We start from the raw sequence: 27,155 nt of genomic DNA, 5'->3' as shown, positions 1-27,155 counted from the left end.
TGCATAGCATAGATAAAAAGGTACCAATTTCAAAAGCTGTCAGGGAGCATTAAATGAGTCAATACATATAAAATATGTCTTTGTATAATATACAACACAACTGATTGATGCATATGAACTATTAGAACAACCAGTGGTATTCCAAGCACTTGAACCACTATATGGAACATAATAGGTTTTAAGTACGTATTAGTTGAATGACTGAATGAGAACTCTCTGTTTTCTGCTTGGGAGCTACTGTGCTGAGTTCATGTGTCAGTCAAAGAAGGATCCAAAAGATTTAAAAGGCTGATAAATAAAGTTGAGCTGGGAAGGTTGGTGGTAGGGTAGGGAGTGTTTAAAATCACTCCACCTGGGTTTATATAATGGTCTTTTTCATTTTAAGCCATAAATACTTAAAAGCGTTTGTCATTTTTAACCCATCACATCTGGACTTTTATAAAACAAGAACAAAACATTCAGAAAGAAAATAGAAACCAGAGAATTAAAAAAAAAATAGAACCACAGAGAGATATTGCATACAAACTAGCATACAACATATTGTCATCACATTATATTGCATTACTATAGAATAGCCTTATAATAAGCTGTATTTTAAGTAAAGCTGGCATTTAGTAAATATATTTTTAACTTACAGCTGGGGGGCGAAGTAGAAATTCCTGCATGCAAGCGAGTCTCATCAAGCTCTCCTTTATATCCTGGAAAAGAAAGCAGGAATATATGTGAACTGCTTCATGTGCATTTTGTTAGTTTTTTTGCAATAAGAATTTTTAAAAAAATACGCTTTAAATAAACAAGCACCGCAACTTACTCTTGACAACAACGGAAGCATAAGCTGACAGCTCTCCCTTTGCATTCATCGCGGAGGCCCGGTACTGAGCAGTGTCTTCAAAATCACACCTGAAAGAAAGTGAACATGAGGAGCTGTCATGGTGACACTCCTTGTGACTACTAGCTGTGCCATCAAGGATCTCTTTGCTAACATGGCACACTGCAAATCAGCGACTAATACATGGTTCTTTGGGACTTGTGATGAAATAGGGTCTCTGATCCCTGTGGGATTTTACATAGTCCAAGAGATCCACTGTGGTTATAATCCAGCAGCACATGCGAGCAGAATACCTATAATTCACTGTGATCATGTAAGGGATGGCTGAAGCCTCCAGGTGGTGCCCCCCTCCCCCCTTCACCCGCAGTGGGGTGCTGGTGAGGATAGATAGCCCTAGGGAAAATGCTAAATAGTATCAAAAATTGGGGTGGAAACTCTGATAAGAAATATAAGAGACTGCAGAAGCAGCTCCCAGGATTCAGTGTTTGAACAGCCAGCATTTGGGATACAGCGTTTTCAGATCTTCAGTGATCCAGGGTCTGCAATTACAACCCCCACTGTGCCGATCTTCCAGAAGGCTGGTGCAGGCCTGTGAAGGTCATGAAGAGACCTCCAGCAATCAACCTCAGAGAGGAACAGTTCTAAGGCTTTGCAGGGTGAGAGACTGAAATTGTTCCGGTTTTGCTACTGTTACAGCCTGGCAGGGAAGGTAGGCTGAACTGCAAGAGTGTGGCCATTTGTCAGGTTATTTAGCTCCTGCCACTGCTGTTTTGAGTGTCGCTGAGTGTCGCTTATCTGGTGCTGTTTTGGGGCATCATCTTATCTGGTGCTGTTTTGGGGCATCTCGGCAGGTCCAGCATCTCCTGTTGTGTCTTCTGTTTCTTTGTGAGTTGGAAACTGGCCTATAGTCTGGTTGCTGCATGCTCCAGGCAAGATGATGCCATCTTGGGCACGTGGCCTATTGTTCAAGAGAGGAGCTCTGTGTCCTTAGTGGTAGGAAGACATCATCTTAGATGCTTTTTGTTTAGGACTTGAAAACACTGGACACTGCTTTGGGTGAGGTAAATTGCTATTTTTGGCCTCAGTAACTCTTTGTTTTTCCCTGGTTTGTTAAATAAATCCCATTATTGTTGTTCTCTGAGACTCAGTAGTCTTGCAATTGTGTGTGTGTATGAAAAACTCAGACAGTGACCAGTAAACTATATGGGCAGTGTCCTTGGCCGGTTTTACTGCCCTTTGCTGCCTGTATCAATCCTAGTCTGGGTTCATTTAAAATGTAAAAGAAAATGCCCAGTTATTGCTAAGCACTTCAATTACAGCATGAACAACTCTGTGATAAACTGGCCTAAAATCATATCAGAAGCAGAAAGCATCCAGCCATATGATTTTGTATAGGTAGCTACCCAAAGCACATTGAGGACATGATCTTTCTACTTTGCTCCCTCAGGGTCAGATTCAAAATGGGAGTAACAGAGATGGAAAGAAGGAACTCCTTATAGACTCCCTGTGCCATAAACCAGATCCAGATTGGTTTAACATATTGGGTGTTCTAGCCTCAGAGTACAAATGAATTATTTATCCTTTGATTCTACTCAGGTTCAGGCCACGTTTGTAGTTTCAGCCTACAGTGTGATGCCAGAAGTGCCATTTGGAAGTTCCTCTATAACACACAAATTGGGATGTCGTTGATAATAAGGGAGAAAATTATCTCACAGAGAGATGAACAAGATTTCAAAGCAGATTGTTTTTTCTTATCATCAGTTCTTATGTTCCTCATTGTTGCTCTGGATTTATTTTCATTTGTGTAAACTTACTGCTTGCTGAAATTTTACTTATATAAATAGAAACCCAGGAGGGTGAATCTGGTTGCCTTTTTCATAACTGATAATAAAACCACCACATGGCTCACTGCTGTCTCAGTAGACACTCCTCTGGCTGAATTGATGTGACTGTAGGTCGGGGTCTATATTTGGCGACTGTCACAGGATCCCAGGGTTCTGTTTGAAGTCCAGCATCATTTGTGTCATATGTTGTGGGGAGAAGTCTATAGAATTCTACAGCACAGAATGATGTCAATTTTTCTTTGACATTTCAATAGGTCATGGTTTTTTGTTTTTTGTGGTTTTTTTGCAACAATGGGGGGAAACTGCTTAGCTTTTTCAACCACGTAACTGGGCTTGAATTTTAAATCCATCTTCAGAGGCATGATAAGTCTTTCAGGACTTAGAAAATGTGATATGGGTTCTGCTTTACCTTAAAGCACCCCGATGTCCCACCCTATCTCACATCTATGGGTTAAGAGACTGGGCGCACAGTTGCCCACAGTTGCTGATGAGCTGAAGGAAAGAGCAATATCTCCAAGTCCAGTTTACTTTCTGTACCACCCATTACGATCTCCAAGGCCTTTACTGATAAAGGAAAGAGTATGACAATGATGTTGATTTGGAGCTGTGAAGGATGATTGAATATGAATGCTTATTTATGTAACTTCTTTTCTTATTACTATCGAAGAAAAACACACTTATATAAAAGGGTAAATGAAAAAGGTAGAAATTAACTTTTTATTATCATCTTTGACTAAATTAAAATATAAGACCACTTTGGGAGGTAATGTGGCCTCGATAGGAATGAGTCAAGCATATCACTTGTACATGTGCACTAATAGGAACAATGTATGTGAGTGTCCTGCTGTGGCTGTGGAATTGGGAAGAAGGAGAGAGAGCAGTTGTTAAGTGGAGCGATGAGGTCCCCCCCAACCCCAAGCAATTGTTAGGCAATGCACAGAGACCCTGATGTCCTCTTACTCATTAATCTCCAGCGTGTGCATTCCATAGCGACTCTCGATGATATACTTTCCGGGGTTTGCATGGATATTTATTGGCACCTGGTTTTTATACCTATAAGGGAATGACAACAAAGTGAAGTAAGTTGAAGTGTAAATACCTTATGATTAAAAACACCTACACACAATTCTTGTTCTTGCAGGAACATCTGAAACAGCAGTGAAGTTTGCAGCAGCATCTGCTCAATAAAGCAAACCTATAGTAGATTATATAAAATGTATTATAAATACAATAAAACTCATTGAATGTGCTTTCCTCTCTTTAAAATTACATTTTAAAAAGTTAACCTTTCACAACAGTGTAGTAGGATCTCAAATGCATAATGTAGAGATGCAAAATAGAGGGCATAGTATAATAATTACATTTGCATAATGCACAACTAAAAAAGATCAATTAATACTGCTAGAAGTCAGGAAAGTGATTTTCCTTTTGTGGGGGGGGGAGGTTTCTTGGATGTTGGTAATGTTTGGCTTCTTGATTTGGGTGTTGGTTATAAGGTGTGAGCAGCCTACAAATTCACCAAAGCTCAACACATAGACATAATATGCACTTTTTGAATGTATGTTAATTTCACTTCAATAAAAGACATAAAAGAAAAGGAAAAGAAAAGATGACTATTGTTGACACAACAGAGAGGAAAGTTTTATGTTGGGGGTTTTATTGTTGGCTGTCAGTGTAGGATGAAAGCCAAACATTTTTCCTGCTACTATTCTTGCATGTTGATAAAATCAATGCATTGTATTGAAAGATCATTATAGCTAAGTGTTTTATTCTGTCATCAACAATATGGCTTTTGACTTGGAAGAATTTAAAAAAAAAAACGAATCATGGAAAAAAATTTCTGATGAAAGATTCCCTTTCTCTGACTCTCCCATCCCTGGGTCTCTCAGTCCTCTGAGGGTAGGGCTACATGAGGGGGCCCTTCCTCAGACACTGTCTCCCAAGTCAATTGCCAGTGGCTATGATGCCAGACCAGGCTTGTCTAATGAAGCCATTATCTGTCTCCTCAAAGGAGCTGGGTTTTCAATGGTTTCGCCTGTAGACACCCAATTTCATGTGCACAGATACCATACGTAATACTAATACCACATCTGATACCAAGCATTTACCATGAGCTAGGCGATGTTCTAGGGGCTTTATGTGTACTTTAGTAAATTCAACCCTCACAACCAGTCACATGTAGTAGTACTATTTTTAACATCATTTTCCGGATGAAGAAACAAAGGCATGGAGAGGTTAAGTAACTGTCCTAGCTCACACAGCTATGAAGAGCACAGCCAGGATTTAAATGGCTCCTGACAAAAAGTGATGCTTCCATTTTTCCATTGTTCTCTACAACTTTATTTCTTCAGACTTTTGGAAATGGTTATAAGAGGGTTTGCAAGCGGTGGAAAGAAAGAGAGAAATTGTCTTCAGTTAGTTTCTCTCCCCAAACTCTCTCTCTGTCTATCTCATACACACACACACACACACACACACACACACGTTTCTGAAACACAAATAATTTTTTGTTACTTTTAAAAATGTGTGATTCTCCTTCTCCACAAACAAAAAAATCAACTCATCTGCCAAGATTCAGATCAAATGCAACGTCTTCAATAAACCCCTACCTGAAATTCCACGCAATAATAATTGTCCTGATTTTGCAGCAGGGACCCTTCTTGCTGGAGACTGTGTGAACCCAGCAGAAGGCTCACCGAGGAGACAGAGGTTAAGCTGGGAGGCTTGCCCACACCTGGCACCTTCTAGCCTGCAGTTCCAGCCCAGAGGGGAGCAGCACCCACCGCTGGGGCAGACCGGGCGTGCAGGGGAGCGCGTCGCCAGCACCGGCATTTTGCAGCAGGGACCCTTCTTGCTGGAGACTGTGCGAACCCAGCAGAAGGCTCACCGAGGAGACAGAGGTTAAGCTGGGAGGCTTGCCCACACCGGGCACCTTCTAGCCTGCAGTTCCAGCCCAGAGGGGAGCAGCACCCACCGCTGGGGCAGACCGGGCGTGCAGGGGAGCGCGTCGCCGGCACCGGCATTTTGTAGCAGGGACCTTTCTTGCTGGAGACTGTGTGAACCAGCAGAAGGCTCACCAAGGAGACAGAGGTAAGCTGGGAGGCTTGCCTTCTAGCCTCCTAGGCTCACCGAGGAGACAGAGCAGGGACCTGTCTTTGCTGGAGACTTGTGAACCCAGCAGAAGTTCCCCAGAGGAGCCAGTGGTGAGCTGGGAAGGTCGCCCAAGATGCCGGCCAGTACCAGCAACACAGTGTCACAAGGAATAAGGCAAATTAGAAAACAGGCAGTAGGGAGTAGAAAAACAACATGCAACCCAGCAACTCCTCAGCAAAATAGCACACCACAAAAAGAAAACCATCTACCAGATTGCAACGACAGTAACTTGGAAGAACTTCTGAGCCTTCCAGATAGAGAATTTAAAATTGCTGTGATTAAAAAACTGACAGAAGTCATAAAGGAAAACAATGATAAGGGGAAAATAATTAATGACCAGAAGAATGAAATTGAGTCCCTAAAGAGGGAAGTAAAAGAAATGCAGGAGATCAAAGAATTAATGGAGACGCTAAAGAACTCTGGGAAAAGCAGTGAAAGCAGAATAGATAAAATGGAAGAACGAATAAGTACTCTTGAAGACACAGAAATAAAAAGAACTAAAACAGAAAAGGAAGGAGAAGTACGAAGGAAAAAGACCGAAGAAAGACTTCGGGAACTATCTGACTCCATGAGGAAAGGAAATATAAGAGTTATAGGAATCCCAGAAGGAGAGGAGAGAGATGTAGGAACAGAGAAAATATTCATGGATATAATTGAAGAGAACTTCCCAAACGCTAAGAAGGATCTGAAAATTGATATACAAGAAGCAAGAAGAACACCAAACTTCCATGACGAAAGGAAAAATACAGCAAGACACATAATAGTAAAGCTCCCAAGAATCCAAGACAAAGAAAAAATAATGAAACTAACAAGAGGGAAGAAACAGATAACATTCAAAGGGAAACAAATCAGACTGACATCAGACTTCTCTGAAGAAACACTACAGGCAAGGAGAGAGTAGAGGGACATAGTCAACAGACTCCAAGAAAACAAATGCCAACCAAGAATACTCTATCCCGCAAAGCTCTCCTTCCTCTTTGAAGAAAGAATATGGACCTTCCCAGACAAACAGAAACTCCGGAATTTCATTGCGACTAAACCCCCACTCCAAAAAATACTACAAGGAGTCCTAAAGCCAGAACCTCAGAGGGATGAATAACAACAAAAGAAGGCCAAAGAAAGTTATTAAAAGAATAAATAAATAAAATCAAAGGAAAGACAAACACAATGGCAAATACAGATGCTAACATATCAATACTAACTCTAAATGTAAATGGACTAAACTCTCCAATAAAAAGACACAGAGTTGCAGGCTGGATTAAGAAACAAAACCCAACATTTTGCTGTCTCCAGGAAACACATTTAGCTGCAAAAGATAAAAATAGACTCAAAGTTAAAGGATGGAAAACAATTCTACAAGCAAATGGACCAAAAAAGAAGGCAGGAACAGCTATACTCATATCAGATAAAACAGATTTCAAACTTAAAAAGATAAAAAGAGACCCCAGTGGTCATTACATTATGATCAAGGGGCTAATACTTCAAGAAAAAATAACACTCATTAACATATATTCACCAAACGAAGGAGCACCAAAATATATCAGACAACTATTGTCATCTCTGAAAACAGACATCAGAGAAAACACATACGTAGTGGGAGACTTCAACACACCACTATCAACAATGGATAGACGAACAAGACAAAAAATAAGTAAAGACACTAAAGCTCTAAATAAGGATCTAGAGTGCTTAGGCTTAACAGACATATATAGAACACTAAACCCAAAAAAATCTGAGTATACATTTTTCTCAAGCGCACACGGATCATTCTCTAGGATCGATCATATACTGGGGCACAAGACAAACATCAACAGATACACCAAGATTGAAATCATACCAACCATCTTTTCTGACCATGAAGGCATCAAACTAGAAATAAACCATAAAGAGAAGGCAAGGTATTCTCCTACCTCGTGGAGATTGAAACCCACACTACTGGAAGTCCACTGGACTAACGAGGAGATAAAAGAAGAAATTAAAAAATTCTTTGAATTGAATGACAAGGAGGACACCAATTTCCTAAATGTATGGGATGCAGCAAAAGCAGTAATAAGAGGAAAATATATAGCAATAGATGCTCACATCAAGAAACAAGAAAGAACTCAAAGAAACAACCTAATCTCGAAACTCAAAGATCTAGAAAAAGAACAACAAAAAAGCCCCAAAACCAGTAGAAGAAAAGAAATAATAAAAACCAAAGAAGAAATAAATGAAATCGAAACTAAAAAAACAATCCAAAAGATCAATGAAACCAAGAGCTGGTTCTTCGAAAAAATAAATAAAATAGATAAACCCCTTGCCAGGCTCACAAGGGCAAAAAGGGAGAAAGCACAAATAAATAGGATAATAAATGAAAGAGGAGAAATCACAACGGACACAGCAGAAATCAAAAGAATTATTAATAACTACTATGAACAGTTATATGGAAACAAGTTTAACAATCTAGAGGAGATGGACAAATTCCTACAACTCTACAATCACCCAAAGCTAGATAAAGAAGAAATAGAACACCTAAACAGACCAATTACAATTAGCGAAATTGAAATGGTAATCAAAAACCTCCCCCAAAACAAAAGCCCAGGACCTGATGGATTTACAAATGAATTCTACCGAACATTCAGAGACGAATTGGTGCCTATCCTTCACAAACTCTTCCAAAAAATTGAGAAGGAAGGTATAATACCTAACACGTTCTATGAAGCCAACATTACACTAATACCAAAACCGAACAAGGACAACACAAAAAAAGAAAACTATAGGCCAATCTCCCTAATGAACACTGATGCAAAAATCCTCAATAAAATTTTAGCTATCAGAATCCAACAGTGTATCCATAAGGTAATTCACCACGACCAAGTAGGATTCATTCCAGGGACACAAGGATGGTTCAACATCCGAAAATCAATCAACGTTATCCAACACATCAACAAAAAGAAATATAAAAACCATATGATAATATCAATAGATGCTGAGAAAGCTTTCAACAAAGTGCAACACCCATTCATGATAAAAGCCCTTGAAATTCTTGGGATACAAGGAACATACCTCAACATCATAAAGGCCATATATGACAAGCCAACAGCCAGTATCATTCTCAATGGTGAAAAGCTGAAAGCAATTCCATTAAGATCTGGAACAAGACAAGGATGTCCACTTTCACCACTGCTTTTCAATATAATACTGGAAGTCCTAGCCAGAGCAATAAGACAAGAGAAAGACATCCAAGGAATCCAAATAGGAAAAGAAGAAGTCAAACTATCACTCTTTGCAGATGATATGATAATATACATAGAGAACCCCAAAAACTCCACAGAAAAACTAATTCAACTCATCAATCAGTTCAGTAAAGTGGCAGGATACAAAATCAACACGCAAAAGTCAGTAGCCTTCCTATATACAAACAATAAATCTGAAGAAGAAATCAAAAAAACCATCCCTTTTATTATTGAAACAAAAAAAATCAAATATTTGGGAATAAATCTAACAAAAGAGGTAAAGGACCTATACAAAGAAAACTATAAAACACTCTTAAAAGAAATAGAAGAAGACACAAAGAAATGGAAAGACATCCCCTGCTCATGGATTGGGAGAATAAACATTATTAAAATGGCCATCCTACCAAAAGCAATCTACAGATTCAATGCTATTCCAATCAAAATTTCAATGTCATTCTTCAAAGAAATAGAACAATTATTGATGAAATTCATATGGAATCACAAAAAACCCCGAATAGCCAAAGCACTCCTGAAAAAAAAAGAAGGGAATGGAGGCATCACACTCCCAGACTTCAAACTCTACTACAAAGCCATAATCATCAAAACTGCATGGTATTGGAACAAGAACAGACATATAGACCAATGGAATTGAATAGAAAATCCAGAAATAAACCCACAGATTTATGGTCAACTAATCTTTGACAAAGGAGCAAAGACTATGCATTGGAGCAAAGAAAGTTTGTTCAATAAATGGTGCTGGGAAAACTGGGTCGCTACATGCAAAAGAATGAAGCTTGACCACTACCTCACACCATATACAAAAATCAACTCAAAATGGATTAAAGAACTAGACATAAGACCTGAAACCATAAAATACATAGAAGGAAATATAGGCGAAACACTACGTGATTTGCATATCAAAGACATCTTTACAGACACATCACCCAAAGCAGTGATAGTGAAGGCAAAGATCAACAGCTGGGACTACATCAAATTAAAGAGCTTCTGCACAGCAAAAGAGACAATAACAAAAACAAAGAGAAACCCCACGAACTGGGAGAAAATTTTTGCACACAACACTAATGATAAAGGACTGATCACAAAAATCTGCAAAGAGCTGATGAGACTCAACAACAACAAAGAAAATAATCCAGTCAAAAAATGGACAGAGGAACTAAAAAGAAACTTCTCTGAAGAGGAAATGCGAATGGCCAACAGGCATATGAAAAAATGTTCAACATCACTTGTCATCAGGGAAATGCAAATCAAAACTACCATGAGATACCATCTTACACCAGTGAGAATGGCACATATTAAAAAAAATAGCAACAACAAATGTTGGCGAGGTTGTGGAGAAAAGGGAACTCTTCTGCACTGTTGGTGGGAGTGCAAACTGGTCCAACCACTATGGAGAGCTGTGTGGAGATTTCTGGACCTACTAAACATAGAGCTTCCACAGGATCCAGCAATTCCACTCCTAGGTATTTACCCAAAGAACACAGAAACATCAATTCCAAAGAACACCTGCACCCCTATGTTTATAGCAGCACTGTTTACAATAGCTAAGCTTTGGAAACAGCCCAAATGCCCAAAAATAGATGACTGGATCAAGAAGATGTGGTACATATATACCATGGAATATTACTCAGCATTCAAAAAAGATAAACACATGCAATTTGCAGCAACATGGATGGCGCTGGAAGGGATCATGCTCAGTGAAATAAGCTAAAAAGAAAAAGAAAAATACCGGATGGTCTCACTCATAGCAGGGATCTAGAAAACTTAAATAAGGGACCAGGAAAATGAATAACTATAAGAAAGTGAAAATCAAAATCAACAAAAACTATGAACCAGAGACACTTTTTGGGGGGTGGGGGGCGGGAGGGGAGGGATTGGGTTCAGAATGGGGGGATTGCAATTGTATGGGGAATATAAAAATAAAATTTATTAACTTAAAAATAAATAAATAAATAAATAAATAAATAAATAAATAAATCTATTTAAAAAAAATAAAATATGATTATGTAAAAAAAAAAACAGATTTTGAGCCATAAAAAATAATAATAATAATAATAATAATAATTGTCCTACCTCTCTGCATCAGCTTTACTTGGGTTAAATTGCAAGATAGATTTATCAAATTATGGTTGGATATGTGTCATTTCTACTACATTTCAATTCCTTGAATATGGGAATTGTGTTCAATCCATCTTTACTTCTGTTCCCACTCTCAAGGAAGACTGTGTCATGGGCAAACATCAGGTTCTCAATGGTTGCTAAATTGGAGTGAGGGCCTCCCTGATGGCGCAAGGGGTGAGATGCAACCTATGAAGCTGTCCGCAGCAACTGCAGCACGTGTTCGATTCCCGGCCAGCCAGGGAGCTACCCACATGGCACAACAGACCTCTCCTGACTCGCCCCACTGCTACCCTCAGCAGTGTACTTCAGTCAGTCTGCCTGTTCTGTTCCCATTCTGTCTCTGTTGAATCCTCTCACCCCCCCCCACACACACACACCTCTGGCCCATACCCTAGCTCTTGTATGCATAAATAAATAAATCTTAAAAAATAAATAAATAAAAATTGGATTGAATGGAATGACTGTGGAACACAGTAGATTAACTGTAGCTTCATAATTTTTGGCTGAAGGAAGAGAGTTCAGACAAACACATACTTCATGGTATGGATGACTTCAAATAAGTGCATACACAGAAAGTAAGTTACAGCTCTGCATCTCAGTACCCTCAAATGTGAAATGAGAGAGTTGGGACTAGTTTAAGAATCACAGTTGTGTGGCAGGCATAGTGCCATAGCAGACATTGTTGGCTGCTTTCTGTAAGCTCAGAAATGGCCTCACACAGCTGTTTCACCACTAGGGCTTCAGACACTGGGCTGTTTTTTTTTTTATCAGAGAAAGCTGTAAAAAGAAATCTGCTGGCTGCTTCTAATTTCAAACATTCCTCACTTTGAAGGATGACAGAGAAGGACCTATTAATCAGCATGTTCTTCTGAGGGAATTGGTTCTGATGGAGTCAAGTAATTTCACACTTGTTTCTAAAGCTTCTTTTGTTCAGTTTTTTCCATGCGCTAGGTTTTTTTCAGTAATTCCTATTAGCAAAGACAAGAAATATGATGCCAAAGACTGTGGCATGTGCTACTTGACTGAATGACGCACAATTTGGCTTCTGATCAAAAATGTTGTTCATATGTCTATAAAATGTGAGTTTAAAATAAGTGTTTTGCAGTTCCTGGGATTGCTTCACCTGCCTTGTTCTCTAGTTCTTTACCCGACTTAGCATCTTAATACCCCTCCCCAGCTAAATACTCATATAACTATTCTAATGTGGCCACATGACTAATGAAATCAGGTTAAAATACACACTCATACCTCACTTTTAGGAAGTTCTAGCCTTTCCTTTAGAATTCCAGATGTCAGTGTAAGAAATGTCTGTTTTTAAGCAACAAGGATTAATTTAGGAAGTGACTCAATCCTATTCTCGAAGGATCACTTGAGATTGACTCTTTTCAGTATTAAGTCAGGGGAGAAAAGGATTTTGTTCTACTCTGCAGACATTTCACAGCTTGCTGATTTGTGGAAAGTGAAATTTCATAGTAATCAGCCATCAACGAACTTTGCAGAGAAACTCATGGCCTATGATTACTTATCGATAGTTTTCTGAAATTCTTGTGGATTGTCATATGTACACTATATTCCTTATGATTTTCATGTAAAGTCTATGAACTATTCCTTAATGAACTCCCATTATATTGCAAGCATTTATAGGATAATACTTTTTGATTATATGTGAAAACACACACTTAATTCCCCCAAACAAATGTCTATTTGGATAGTAGGTTAACTTTGACAACAAGGGTAACAGTATAAGTTCTTAGGCGATATAAAGTGTTGTTAAATAAAAAGAGTCCACTCTAACTTTTTTCTATCAGTAAATAATACATGCCAAAGTGATCTTTAACCTACTGAAACACTCCACACATGTGACTGCATAGCTACTACCCACTTTAAAAACCAATAAACTGAGAGAAATTGAATGCATTAGAATAAACTTCAGAATTAGATAAATAAGGAAAATCTAAAATAAAACCCCAACCCTATGTTGGAAAAAATTATACATTATAATTTTGGTCATTATTTTAAATATAGGTTGTTTTCCTATGATAATAAGATATTATTTTTAGTACATTGTGAATAACTCTAAGCTTGTAAATAAGCTTCCGTATATGATCATATTATGGAATTTATAAATTCTCATAATTTGCAAAAATAGAGAAAGAATTTTCCAAATCTCCAGATTCTTGCTAAGATACATTTCTTATATGATGTTATTCCCAGGTTTTGAATCGTTGCCATTCCTAATGATGAATTACATGCCTATATGACAATAACTTTGACAATATGAAGACTTCTAAACATGCATCTAAGTATTTTGCTTAAAGATTTAGCCCTGAACCCACACATAGGCCCAAAAACATTGGTACTGGGTGAGTGATGACTGTTACTCACTAATACCAACACACTGCTCCAGGGAATTTTCATGATTTTCCCTGCAGATTACAATCCAGATTTCCACTGATATAAACCTTTGACTGGAAATCCAAATATATTTGTTTTTTCCTTTTAAAGTGTAAAATTAGCATAGTTCTTTCCTTTTAAAGAGAACTTTTCTCCCCTATTCCATATAATTAAAAGAAATCTACTAGGCAATATATTTATTTGGTCCATCAACTGGAAAGTATAAGGGTCCACAGGAACCAGCTCCTTGTTCAAATTTGTTGCTTTGTACTCAGCTCTTACCCACCGTTAACTATTTAATCTCCTTAGATTCTTATTTTATCTTTCCAGAGTTTCTTTATGCAGATAACATAAATACAGACACTCTTTTCTCTTCTCTCTAAAACAAATATATGGCTAAAACATACGTTACTAGATAACTTGCTAGATCAGTAAACAAATTTGGCCTTTCCCCACACGTGTATTTTTTCTTCTCTGTTGACAGAGCTCTAGCAGCAGCCTCTGCAACGAACTGTTCAAGTGGACCCAATGCTTAGACAGGCTTCTTCTGTTCTCAGAGTGAGTTGCACACAGAGTGGTGTCCCAGCATCTCTGCACCTGGCCATGATGAGTGATTTGTGTTCCTGTCATTCAGCGCTTTCTGGTAACCTCTAGATTCCATTTAAATAAACATGCTCAGTAATGTGGGGTTAGTGGAAGAGCAGCTGCTGTCTGTTTTTGTCATTTGTTACATCTCAGGGATTTCCATGACCAGAGGATGGAAACTTGGAACCAAACCCTCTTTGAAAAGGGCTCTACAGGAGTCAGGTCCCAGCTACACATGCCTTTGAAAGATAGAGCTAAGGACTTAGCTGCTAGAAGTGAAGGCAGCATGAGTACACAAAGCATCTTCACAAACTTATTCCTGCTATTTACCTTCTCCTATTCAGAAAGGTCATTTTCAATGATTTCCTTCACATTCAATTTTCATATATGACTCAATATTCCAACTGAAAATTGATAGTTTCTACTTTTCAATGTAATTGGTATTCTAAGTGTTGATAGTTTGGTCATCTCATACTTTTCTGGGATGTTTTTATCTCTTGTTTGTTTTTAAATCATTCCTTTCTCACACCAGAACAAACACAATGTAAAAAGTTTGAGCTCTGCTAGGTGGACCATTACTCTGGCTTAGTTGGACCATCAATGGTACATGCTTAGGTTTGTATTCTAGTTGCTGTGTGTGTAACAGATTAAATACTGAAGAAATTAATATTTGTCTCTCAGAGATTACTTTGTTTCTTTTTAAAAATCATGCTTAACTTAACCCCAATTTTTAAGAAGCAGGAAAATGGAGATATGACATTGTAATATAAATATATCTACTGTCTTTCCTGATGCTCCTCTCAGCAGTGTATTTCAGTAGATACAACTGTTCTGCTCCCTACTCTGTCTCTGGTGAATTCCCTCACTCCCTGCACCTCTGGCCTACACCCCAGTTCTTGTATGCATAAATTATAAAAATAACTTTAAAATAAATAAATAAATATATCTGCTGATTAAGGACTCCAATTATTCCTTTATCACTAATACATTTTAATTCATGAAAGAAGAGGAAATTTTCACTGACCAAATAATATTGGAGTTGAAAATTTATTATTCTTTTATGCATTTTTTAAAAGAATTATTCCTTTATTGCAAGATTTTTTATTTATTTTATTTTTGCATAGAAGAACTAGGGCGTAGGCCAGAGGTACAGAAGGTGAGGGGATTCACCAGAAACAGAGTGGAGAGAGAGCAGAACTGGTAAATTGACTGATACACTGCTGAGGGGAGCAGCAGACAAGGCAGGAGAGATCTGCTGCGCTATGTTGGTTAGCTCCCTGGCAGAGGATAGAACTCAGGTTGCTTCACAGACATGGTGGTAGTGCTGAGACTTTAACCCTTAGGCCACCATGGGAACCCCTCTTTTATGCATTTTTATCAGAAAGTTTGGATTTCTTTTTTTGAGGTAGTAAGCAATCAATTTTTCAAGAGGAAATATCCTTTCCAATAGACCAAACTGTGTGACTCTATAGTCATAAAAAAAGGTGGAACAGGGCCTCCCTGGTGGCGCAAGGGGTTAAGCACCACACTATGAAGCAATCCGCAACCTCAATCCCCGGCTGGCCAGGGAGCGACCCACATGGCGCAGCAGACCTCTCCTGTCTTGCCCGCTGCTCCCCTCAGCAGTGTATTTCAGTAGTTCTGCCTGTTCTGCTCCCCACTCTGTCTCTGGTGAATCCTCTCACCCCCCACACCTCTGGCCTGTACCCCACCTCTTGTATACATAAATAAATCTTTAAAAAAAAACTTTAAAAAAAAAGGTGGAACAAATGTGAGTTGATTCCTCATGTTCGATAGTATTATTTTACTCTTTAAAGCTTATAGATTTTTTAGAATTTCATTTTCATTGAATTATATTCCTATATTTCTCTTGTGTACTATATTTGCCTTGATAATACTAATTTGGCTTTAGTTTTCATACTCAAGAACACTGGAAAGAATTTACATATAAGAAAAATTGTAAATAAATCCAATATTACAACAGGTAGATCAACATCTTAGGTGAATTACAAAAACAAAACAAGCAAACAACAACTTACCACCTCTTCCTTAAGAATAACCTTAGACAAGTAATGGGTTTATGATCTCAGCTACCTTTGATTGTGCTAGCCAGGTATCTGACCAGCATTAGAAATATGGGGATGTATAGGAGAGGGTGTCAGGTGCTTTAAGGGTGATAGAGTCATTCCATGTCATGTTTACACTGTGACACAGGGTGCATTTACCAACACTTTAGAGGACAATGAAACAGCATGCAAAATACCCACATCAGAGAATAAATCATAGTTTAAGTCGGTTTAATCATTTTCACACTTCTGTTCTCTGTGGCAGACATTCATGACCTTTAACAGGAAAGTTCTAAGTTTGGGAATCACAAAATCATTGACAATTGGGAGGAAAAAATGTGCCAATCTTGATGAAAAGAAGATTTCTTAAGGCCTCATATTGAGTAATATCTCCCATCCAATTACTGCTTTTGTTTGGTTTAAGAAAACATATTGACATCTCAACTCACATGAGAAGCAGAGATGTAACTATTCAGGTTTTAATTATTTTTAAAATGGCAATATAGGGCCTCCCCAGTGGCACAGCGGGTTGAGCGCAGCACTGCGAAGCTGTCCACAGCCTCTGCAGTGCGGGTTCAATTCCTGGCTGGCCAGGGAGATGCCCACAAGGCATGGCAGATCTCCCCTGCCTCGCCCGCTGCTCCCCTCAACAGTGTCTTCTGTCCGTCTGCCTGTTCTGCTTCTCTCTCTGTCTCTGGTGAATCCTCTCACACTCCCACGCCTCTGGCCTGTACCCCAGTTCTTGTATAAATAAATAAAAATCTTTAAAAAAATGACACTATAGCTTCTGGTTGCAAAAAGGCAACTATATTGAAATAGAACAAAATTTTAATTTAATTTTTATGGCCCATAGTAGTTATAGACATATTTTCTTTGTATAAATATGCAAACTAAATTTTGACACTTTAAACACCCATTTATACAACAAGATTACAAAATATGATGTACCAAGACTGCCCTTTCTTTCAATACATAAACATCTATATTTTATATATCCTTTCTTCAATATTTAAAAATCTATATAGATTTGTAGATATTTTCATTGACCCTTCCATATTTACAATGCTGAATGTATTCACAAGAGGTAATATTAATTTTATGTAATAGATTCTGCCCAGTAGATTTTATAAAGATAACATACCATGTGACACGAGGTTCTGGCCAGCCAGATACAGAGCAGTGTAATTTTACTCTTTCTTTCTCCCAAACAGTATGGGAACGAGGCTTAATGACAAACTCAGGAGCATGGAGAAGACTATCTTCATTCAACTTTTTATGAAATGTCTCGATTTCTTCTAACTGAAAAAAATATATATCAAAATATTAAGAAATCAAAATAAACTGTGCTACTAAAATAAAAAGTAGAAACCAAAATTATCATTTTTCCATTTGTTTGTCTTACTTTTGTATTTAAATTAAATGTATCCCCCATTCCGTTTTAAAATAAGCACATCATTTAATTTTTAATATTCTAAGATGAAGCTTAGACTATTACTGCCATAAGGTGGATTTTTTTTTTTTTTTTTTGGTTTTCTAGAGTCTCAATTACTGCAGAACCTAAACTTTCTTGGAATTTAAAACAGTTATATTTGTCTTTCTTTGGCTTATACATTTTAATGTATTTCTGATTTTCTTTAGTTCTGTTTCTCCACAAGAGTACCAGTTTCTTCATTAGAAATCACTCCATTTGAGCTAGAAGGGATTATGCTCAGTGAAATAAGACAGAAGGAAAAAGAAAAATATCAGATGGTTTCACTTATAGGAGGAACATAGGGAAGCCAAATAGAGGGTCAGGAAAAAAAGAAGACAGAACTAGCAGGCAAACTATAAATTGGAAATATTTAGAGAAGAGGGGGAGGGGCAGGGATTAAAATGGGAGGGAAGAGCATAAAGGGACTATGGTGATGGTTTACGGGTAACTGGGTGGTGGGAATTTTATGGGGACTACACCTGAGAGAAGAAATCAAACACTGTACAAAAATGAACAATGATGTAAAATATATATTAAAAATAAATTGATTATTGATATTAAAAAAGAAAAAAATAGCTCCATCTATATCTACACACACACACACACACACACTGTTATTTTGTAAGTTACATTAAATTGTCTCCTCTTACAGTTTTTCTCAGTGACAAGCGATCTGCCCTTTCTCGAACCGCAGCTTTCCTGGACTTCTTCTCAAATACTTCCTCCTGGTGAAGAGTGGATGCAGACTGTTTGGATACCTTGGACTGTTTGGTTGCTGTGATCCCTTGTTCACTGGCAAGAAGATTCCTCTGGGCTATATAAGCAGCAGCTTCTTTAATTCTTTCTTCTTCTGTGTCTGTAATTCCACTAACATGCACTTGGCTAACACACAATAACAGCAAATTACAGGTATTGTAAATGGCAATGCTAAGACTGTCTAATGTTGTTACTAAGTTCAAAGTACCACACCTCAGACATTGTGTACCGTGCCCCCAAAAAAGCTGACAGAAAAACCTGGTAAATTAGGAGCTAACTCTTCACATATGGAAGTAATATTCACGTTAACAAAAGATTATAACAACAGTAATACCTATCATGATTCTGGTGCTTCGCCAAGTGCCTTCTATATAAATTATGTCATTTTAGTCCCACAAAAACCCTATGAGGTAAACTGTATCATTTCTATTTTAGGTATATATGAAGAAGACTCAGGGAAGCTAGAAAACCTATTCAAGTTCATTTTATTGGTTCTCTTAGCATGTTTAAATATGATTTCATCTATAACAAAAGATTTAGCTATGACTTCCTTCCAGAAAAGATGACAGTGTAAAATGAGATATATTTGTGTGCCTGGGATCCCGATTAATTGCTGTGTGCATGGTTTGGATCCTATAACTCGGCTGCTGTAATGCATTGCCCAGAACTGTCACATGTATAAGTAAATTCTAAATTTACTTCAGATCTTTATGCATACTGGTTTTCTTTCTAACACAATAAAGGTCAGGCCTCCCCGGTGGCACAGCGGGTGCAGCGCAGTGCTGTGCAGCTGTCCACAGCCTCTGCAGCGCCAGTTCGATTCCTGGCCCGGCCAGGGAGATTCCCACATGATGTGGCAGACCTCTCCTGTCTCGCCCTCTGCTCCCCTCAATGGTGTATTTCCATCCTTCTGCCTGTTCTGCTCCCTGCTCTGTCTCTGGTGGATTCTCTCACCCTCCCGCACCCCTGGCCTGTGCCCCAGTGCTTGTATAAATAAATAAAATCTTAAAAAAAAAAAAGACAATAAAGGTCATGTGTATGTGTATATATGTGTCTCTTTGTTTGTATTTAATATTTTTGTGTATGTTTCTACATATCCCTGAGGGAAAGAATTGACTCTCCTTTTTTGTGCTGTGACATATTATTAATCATATTTTTATTTTTAACCTTCAATAACTTTGATGTTGACCCCATTTTATGCTTCAAAGAGGGAGTTTGATTATGAAGATTCTCTTAAAATTGAGAGTTCTTCCACCTCTTAAGGCAGAATTTTACATTTGCATACTTTTCTTTTAAAAAAAAGTTTTATTCATTTATGTGTACAAGAGCTGGGGTGCAGGCCAGAGCTGCGGGGAGGGTGAGAGGAGTCACAAGAGACAGAGTGGGGAGTAGAACAGGTGAACTGATTGAAATACACTGCTGAGGGCCTCCCCGGTGGCGCAGCGGTTGGGCGCTGGGTTGCGAAGCTGCCCGTGGCCTCTGCAGCGCCGGTTCGATCCCCGGCTGCTCCCCGGCCACCAGAGGAGGGTCCCACATGGCGCGCAGACCTCTCCTGCCGCCCGCTGCTCCCCTCAGCAGTGTACTTCGGTCCTTCTGCCTGTTCTGCTCCCCGCTCTGGCTCTGGTGAATTCTCTCACCCTCCCGCGCTTCTGACTCTACCCAGTGCTTGTATAAACAAAACAAACAAATAAATAAATAAAACATGCCTCTATAAAAAAAAAAAAAAAAAAAGACTTTAAAAAAAAAAAAAAAGAAAGAAATACACTGCTGAGGGGAGCTGTGGGCAAGACAGGAGAGGTCTGCTGGGCCATTTGGGTCAGTTTCCTGGCCAGGGATCAGACTCTTGCTGCAATGGCTGCGATTGCTTCATAGTACTGAGACTTAAACCCTTGTGCCACAGGAAGGCCCTTCATTTGCTTTTCTTATAAAGATCATTACTTTAAATTTTAAGCCTTGTGTCATTGTGTTTACAAATTCCTGGCATCTGAATACTTGTAGTTTGGTAAGTAGGATTCAACATTTGCCCAAATTTGGAGTTTCTCATGGAACATTACTAAAATATTTGGTAAACAAGATTTAATTTTTTTCTTTATCTCTTCAAATATGAATAAAGTAGTCTACTAGGGAAGTCGGTAATATAGTCACTCTAACTTAAAGGGATAAAAAAGAAGATAAAACAATTTTAGCTTAGTGTCCAGATATAATTACCTCCATTTTTCCTTTTTGAAATGAGATAGGAAGTGAATGAATTAATGAGTGAATACACAGCAAACCATCATGATAATCTACACTGAATTATCTACAGATGTTAATACATAATAAAGAATTTTGAAATGCACTTTAAATTAAAATTACTAATAAATTATATTCAGTGCTGGTCTTGCCCTGAGTTCAGATAAATGTAAGAGAACTTTAACTTTAAACTTATATTACCTCTAACAATGGACATGCTGACTGACATAACTATAGAGAGCTGAATAAAGTCATAGTCTTATTTTTTCAATTTACAAATAAGCTTGACCTTGAAAAACTATTTCACATGAGAACTCAAGTACACTTAAAAATATTTTTTTACCCAGGATAGCAGGACTCATAAGGAAATAGGTGTATTTCAGGGGTAATTATGTCATGTGTAATCTGGGTACAAGAGTGAGAATGTGTTGCTGACATGCTGACCAGAATACTCTACTACAAATTCAAACTAAGTTAAAAACCTTCCCAATATTCTGTAGTCCTTTGACTCTCTAAGGCCACCTCTGATGGCCTGAACTCAAAACTCGTTGCTGACACAACTTATCAGAGTGTTAGAATTGGACTTTTCAAGTGTTATCCAGAAGAAATGGTATTTCCCAGAAATAAACTATAATTGCTAGTGCATGTAAGTTGCATCAGAAATTCTCGAAGGGCTGTCAGTTCTGCTGCTACCAGTTATGTGACTTTCAGCAAGTCACTGAGCCTTGATTTCCTTGTACAAAAATTAACAAAGCTAATACCTCTCCAGGGCTATATTGAGGACTTAACAAAATCATTTATATAATGTGCCCGGTATGGTAAGTGCGTTATAATACTCATTTCTTTCCCAACTGCTTCCATTGTTAATACTGTCAACATATTATGAATTGTTATTTTTAAACATAGTAATAGAATAAAGGAATAATTCCATATAAAAATAAAGTACTGGAAATAAAACCTACAAGATAAATTTTATTTACATTTTCTCTTATCTAGCTTATTTTGCAAGTCATCATTTCTTGAGACTGTCCTGGAGGAGAAAAAATAATTTGGTAGGGTATGAGGAAAACACTGAAAGTGAGAAGTTTCATTTTGTGCCTATACAGATAGAGAGACATGCCGTACAGGTTAAGCTAACTTGATGTTTGTTTGTTTAAAGAGCATAGTGGGAAAAAAGAAAAAAATACTTTGCTGTTCTAGTCTTGCCATTTCCTATATGCAATATGAGTACATATTAAACTAAAGGTGAAGAAGCTAAATCTGGACAAGGATACTTAGTGATATAAGCATGTTTCTCTGGAAAGTTCATTTTAAAAACTCAGAGATCACAAAGATATCAAGTTGAAAACAGAATATAACTTATTCCCTTACCTTGCTAAATGGGTTCAAACCAATTATGACATTAGTCTCTGAAACAATTCCAAAAAAAACGTTCAGAGAAGAACAGGAAGAAAAACACAGGGAAACAAAAGTAGGTCATGCAAACTTGCAACCACAATAGTGCCTATGAGCTTCCTAATGGCATTTGTGCTGAGAGGATGACCTCATTTTGAGTATTACCTTAGCTCTGTGAATAATTCTCTATTCAAGGGAAAATAAACAGGGAAGATTCAGAAATTTCCCTTAAACTTTTGTTGTTTCAGACAAGTTTGTTTTTTTTTTCCCAAGAGTCCTTTGAATATTATTAATGGTAAGAAAATACACTATAAATACAGAAATTTGTTATTAATAGGGTTGTGACTTAGTGGTTATTTTGTTTGAAGCTTCGTTCAAAATAAATAGCAACCTATTTCACATCAAACAAATATAAGCCAAGCATCCAAATTATGATCCAATTCTTTGTAGTCTATGTTATCTAAGGCTTTTTTTTTGGTCCAGATGAATAATTAAAACCATATTGTCAGCCAAGATAGTTTCCATCTACCTAAACCTATCATCTCTTTTTTTTTTTAGTTTACTTTATATTTTATAATTTTGAACTTTCTATTCTGTCAATACTATATATAGTGTCCAATCACTAGCATCCAACACTTACTAGTTACTTAATTTCAACTAGTTACATAATTAAAATTAAGTTTCCTAATCATTCTTTTTTTTTTCTTTTTTCTTCTTTTGTGGGACCCTCGCCAGGTGTTGCAGAGGCTGCGGGCAGCCTTGCAGCCCAGCGCTCAACCGCTGCGCCACCAGGGGAAGCCCCCAAACATTCTCTTTTGTCATGTAACCACACTACATGAGGGCAGACTTTCACAATAAACACATCTACCTCAGTGAACCATTCCAAGGTTCCAATGTTCCTTAGACCTTTCTCAGCCAGTATGTGGTAAGTGCCCAGTAAATGTTAGTTGCTAGTGTCATGATTACATGGCAACCTTTACTCTCTACATCCCAACAACCAAAACTAAGAATGGAACGCATACGCACCGTCCTGAGAAAATAGGCACAAGATAGTCGCTTGGAAGATTTTCCTTCTCCTCCCCAGAGAGGAGGCTTTTCTTGGCTCTCTTTGTTTGGGAACTAAACTTGGACGAATAATCTTCTAACATCAAACTGGAATCTGTAAGTCTGAAACAAAAGCCTTAATATTAGATAATAACCAAAAAGATGCACTTAAAATATTCAAAATGCTTATAAGAAGAAGTTTTAATTTGGGTAAGGCTTCATAGAATCCTAGGCTTCTAATGCTATAATTATCTTTTATCTTGAGAATTGCAGCGGAGTGACAAAGACCTCACAAAATGCTCTTTACATAGACACAAAAGAAAAATTGGTCTAAAGGCATTTCATGGGTTTTCCCCCTTCAAGTTTCAAGGGGAAAATAGCCTTGCTTTTATAATAGTTCCAAATACTCTTTGCTGTTAAGTTAGTAATCAGAACTTTGGCAGTTTATATAAATAGTTTGCATACATTATATATCCAAATCCAAATTGGAAAAAATTGTAAAGTTTTCTAGTCAGGCCTATGATTCTGCAGTTTCAGCAGGGAGTCTAGGTGATATATTGAGCAAGGGCTCCAAGATTCAACTTGGAGGGCTTCACACAATGAAAACTAACTCCTCTGGAGAGGGAACACTGGGCTGATCCAACAAGAGAAATAATATATATATTTATTTATTTATATAAGAGCTGGGGTACAGGCCAGAGGTGCGGGAGGGTGAGAAGATTCACCAGTAGGCCTCCCTGGTGGCGCAGGTGGTTGAGCACCACACTGTGATGCTGTCCACTGCCTCTGCAGCGCGGGTTCGATCTTGGCCGGCGAGGATCTCACATGGCAAGCAGACCTTTCCTGTCTTGCCCGCTGTTCCCCTCAGCAGTGTCTTCGGTCCGTCTGCCTGTTCTGTTCCCTGCTCTGTCTCCGGTGAATCCTCTCATCCTCCCCCGCATCTGCTGTACCCCGGCTCTTGTATAAAAATAAATAAATCTTTAAAAAAAAAAAAAGAAAAGAAAATTCACCAGAGACAGAGTGAGGAGCAGAACAGGCAGACAGACTGAGAGCACTGCTGAGGGGAGCAGCAAGCGAGACAGGAGAGGTCTGCCGCACCATGTGGTTATCTCCCTGGCTGGTCAGGAATGGAACCCACTCTGCAGAGACTGCGGACAGCTTCACAGTGCTGCACTTAATCTGCTGCACCACTGGGGAGGCCCGAAATAATATATTTTATTCAAATATACAGTGTCAAGTGACTTAGAGAATCACAAGAGTGTGACAAAGAAATTTTTGGTCAGGTCTGTTGTACTCCGAAATCTGTATACATTGGTGCAAATGTATACTTGGAGATAGTGACGTTCTAATTAACTGAAAATAGTATTAACAGGGTGGAAAATACAAAGGCAGAGATTGTACCTAGAGAAAAAGTGTTGATGAAATTAAAAGATCAATCTTAATCTATAGAGTTCTTAAAAGAAAGGAAATGTATTTCATACAAAGATGTAATTTGGCATACACTTCAGGATTTCATGAACTCTCTGAAGTCAGTCTGTGAACTTAATATCTCCCGGTCTACCTGAAATGAGAGATGTTTACAAGAAGGGGCTGTATGGAAACTCTCTGTTTGGGCTTAGTCATTTTTCTGAGATTTGGAATGATTCTACAATTAAAGGTTGATATTAAAGAGGCCTTTTGTATAAAAAATTTTTGAAGAAAAAGTGAAGCATGTGATTGGTATAGCATGGGAAAAACCAGCTGCCAAGTTGAAGCAGAAAACCTTCTAAACCTTGATCATTTCATAATCTTTAGAAAACATTTGGAAAAGTAGAAGAAATTACCTAAATTGAAAGCAGAAGACAGGCCAAACATACACATATTTAAGTGAATTTTAAGTACAAAATAGATGCACATTTTATTGTAAATACCCTTTTCCTCTGCTAAACAGGTAGCCCAGAACTGTAAGTGCTTCTGGGAAGGACAGGGGTGCCATGTCGACGGGCCTGGTAGAATAGGGTGCCACTACTACCTTTGGTCTTGAGACGGGTAACAGGGAAATGGCAAGCCTCAAACTGCCCCCTGAGTTATCTCTCCAGCAAGGTGAGCACTAGTTTTTATTCTATGATAAAGGTTAGAGGCTTGAATTCAGGCTTGTGGATTAGTTTCCAGTTGGAAGCCATCATGGAATTTGTTCCTCGCTGACTGTTCCAGGCAGAGGTGAAATGACTGCATTTTATACCCCTAGCAAGTTACAAAGTACAGGCTGTGCTATACAGGTCTAAGTTTAAAATGGTATTTTCCTTCACTCCTTTATTCATTACTATACAAAGTAAAATTATTAAGGAGTTTAAAAGTCTGTCTTTTTCTATTTATAGAACCTTTGAATTTTCTAATTTCTTTCCTTTTTTTTGCTGTTTTCTCTTTACTATCATTCTAGTGTTTATAGTCACAGTCTCATGAACTCATATTATCTATGTCTATTTGCATCAAAACTGTTATATTTGTCATTCTGTTGTGTTATTTCTTTTTCTGTCATACTCCTTTTGGATAAATCTTTAAAATGATGTACTTATTACACAGTGCGTGCCAGAATGCAATGATTTCATTCTCACAGTTAAATCTGGCAGCTGTTTTTAACAGTTGAGCTTCATGTCATGGCACAATCATCAGTTCCTTTTTCATATTTCACTTGGGAATAAAGACTTCATAGAAAGCATTATGATATTATGTGTTACATATTATCTAGAAAATTCAAATTATTTCAAAAAACCCAAATATTTGTTATGTTCTCTGAAGTTTTTTCAAGTGTTGTATCCTAATGAAAATGGAGTATGTGCAGGATTAGCTGTTAAAATCTATAGCAAGAGAGATCTTACTAGACTTCTAATGGGGTTACATTCTGATAAATCGTTTGGAAACTGAAGATATTGTAAGTTGAAAATGCATTTAATACACCTACCCTGGTTTCAATCTAAGCTGATTTCTACAGAATACATACCACTTTTGCACCACTGTGAATTTGAAAAATCATTAAGTCAAAACATCATAAGTTAGGAAATGTCTGTATTTAGTAATATATAAGTCATTTATTAAAACTAGAAAACAAAACATTCAGAAAAACACAAAGTTTTAAGGAACGGAGTTTGAAATATGCACCCATGCATTTGTAACTGTGTCTAGGTACACACTTTTGTGCCCTGCTACTAATTATGACATGTCCTCTGCTATAATGTCTCAAGTTAGCAAAATTTAAAGTAATATGGGTGTGTCTGATATCACCATATGATGACCAGCAGCACCAAACAAATATAGCCAAGGTACAGAAAACTCTCTCTGGAAATATTTCAGGAACTCAGAGAAGGGCTTATATCCATAGCTAAATCAAGTACTGCACCACACAACAAGAGGTAATCTTTTGCTTTTATGGCTTCAAAATTATTCTTGACAAGAAAAGCAAGAACAAAATTAATTATAGAATCTCAGAACTGGAACAGATCTCAGGGATATTTACATAGGTTCCTCATTTTATCAGTGTGGAAAACAAAGCTGGAGAGTCATGACAACTTGCCCTTGTTCAATTTGCCATTGTTCACACACAAAGTTGGTAACTAAAGTAGGATTAATACCTATCTCTTCTTGAATTTCAGTTCATTGAGGATATGATATCTCTCTCTCTCTCTCTCTATATATATATATATATACATATACACACATCCATATATATTTGTTTATTTATAAATTCTGTGGGTATACTAGCAAATAAGTATTCTTACTTTATAAAATAGTCATTCAATAGAAAATTAAAAAACAAATTCAATTAACAAGTTACAAGTGCTATTATTTCTTCCTACACTTTCATGATTATGCCTTTATGGGTTCCTTACTTTGGATACCATAACACAATGTCCATAGCAACTTTGAAGTTAATTTGCTATTGCTGATTTTATTCACTTAAATTAAGGTTATGAAATTATCAAAGTTCAATTGAAAATAAGCATAAAACTCATTGAATTTCATACAAAGTAAACTGCTGGTTCCTTGAAGTTATGT

The 27,155-nt window shown here is 37.7% G+C and overlaps 1 protein-coding gene across 1 annotated transcript in view; it reads right to left on the bottom strand.

The window, feature by feature from the left end:
• MYOM1 (myomesin 1) overlaps positions 1-27,155 on the bottom strand; it is a gene marked incomplete at its 3' end in the record, with an annotated part of 128,597 nt that overhangs the window by 87,843 nt on the left and 13,599 nt on the right. The window contains exons 2-7 of the mRNA XM_084252679.1: positions 23,106-23,246; positions 18,347-18,578; positions 17,367-17,524; positions 3,634-3,726; positions 812-900; positions 636-698 (exon numbers count right to left, since the gene is read on the bottom strand). Of these exons, the coding sequence (XP_084108805.1) occupies positions 636-698; positions 812-900; positions 3,634-3,726; positions 17,367-17,524; positions 18,347-18,578; positions 23,106-23,246 (776 nt within the window). The remainder of the gene's footprint in view (positions 1-635; positions 699-811; positions 901-3,633; positions 3,727-17,366; positions 17,525-18,346; positions 18,579-23,105; positions 23,247-27,155) is intronic.

This window comes from Talpa europaea (assembly GCF_964194135.1).
Source record: "Talpa europaea genome assembly, chromosome: 13".
NCBI lineage: Eukaryota > Metazoa > Chordata > Mammalia > Eulipotyphla > Talpidae > Talpa > Talpa europaea.
This window is presented reverse-complemented; position numbering and strand designations above follow the sequence as displayed.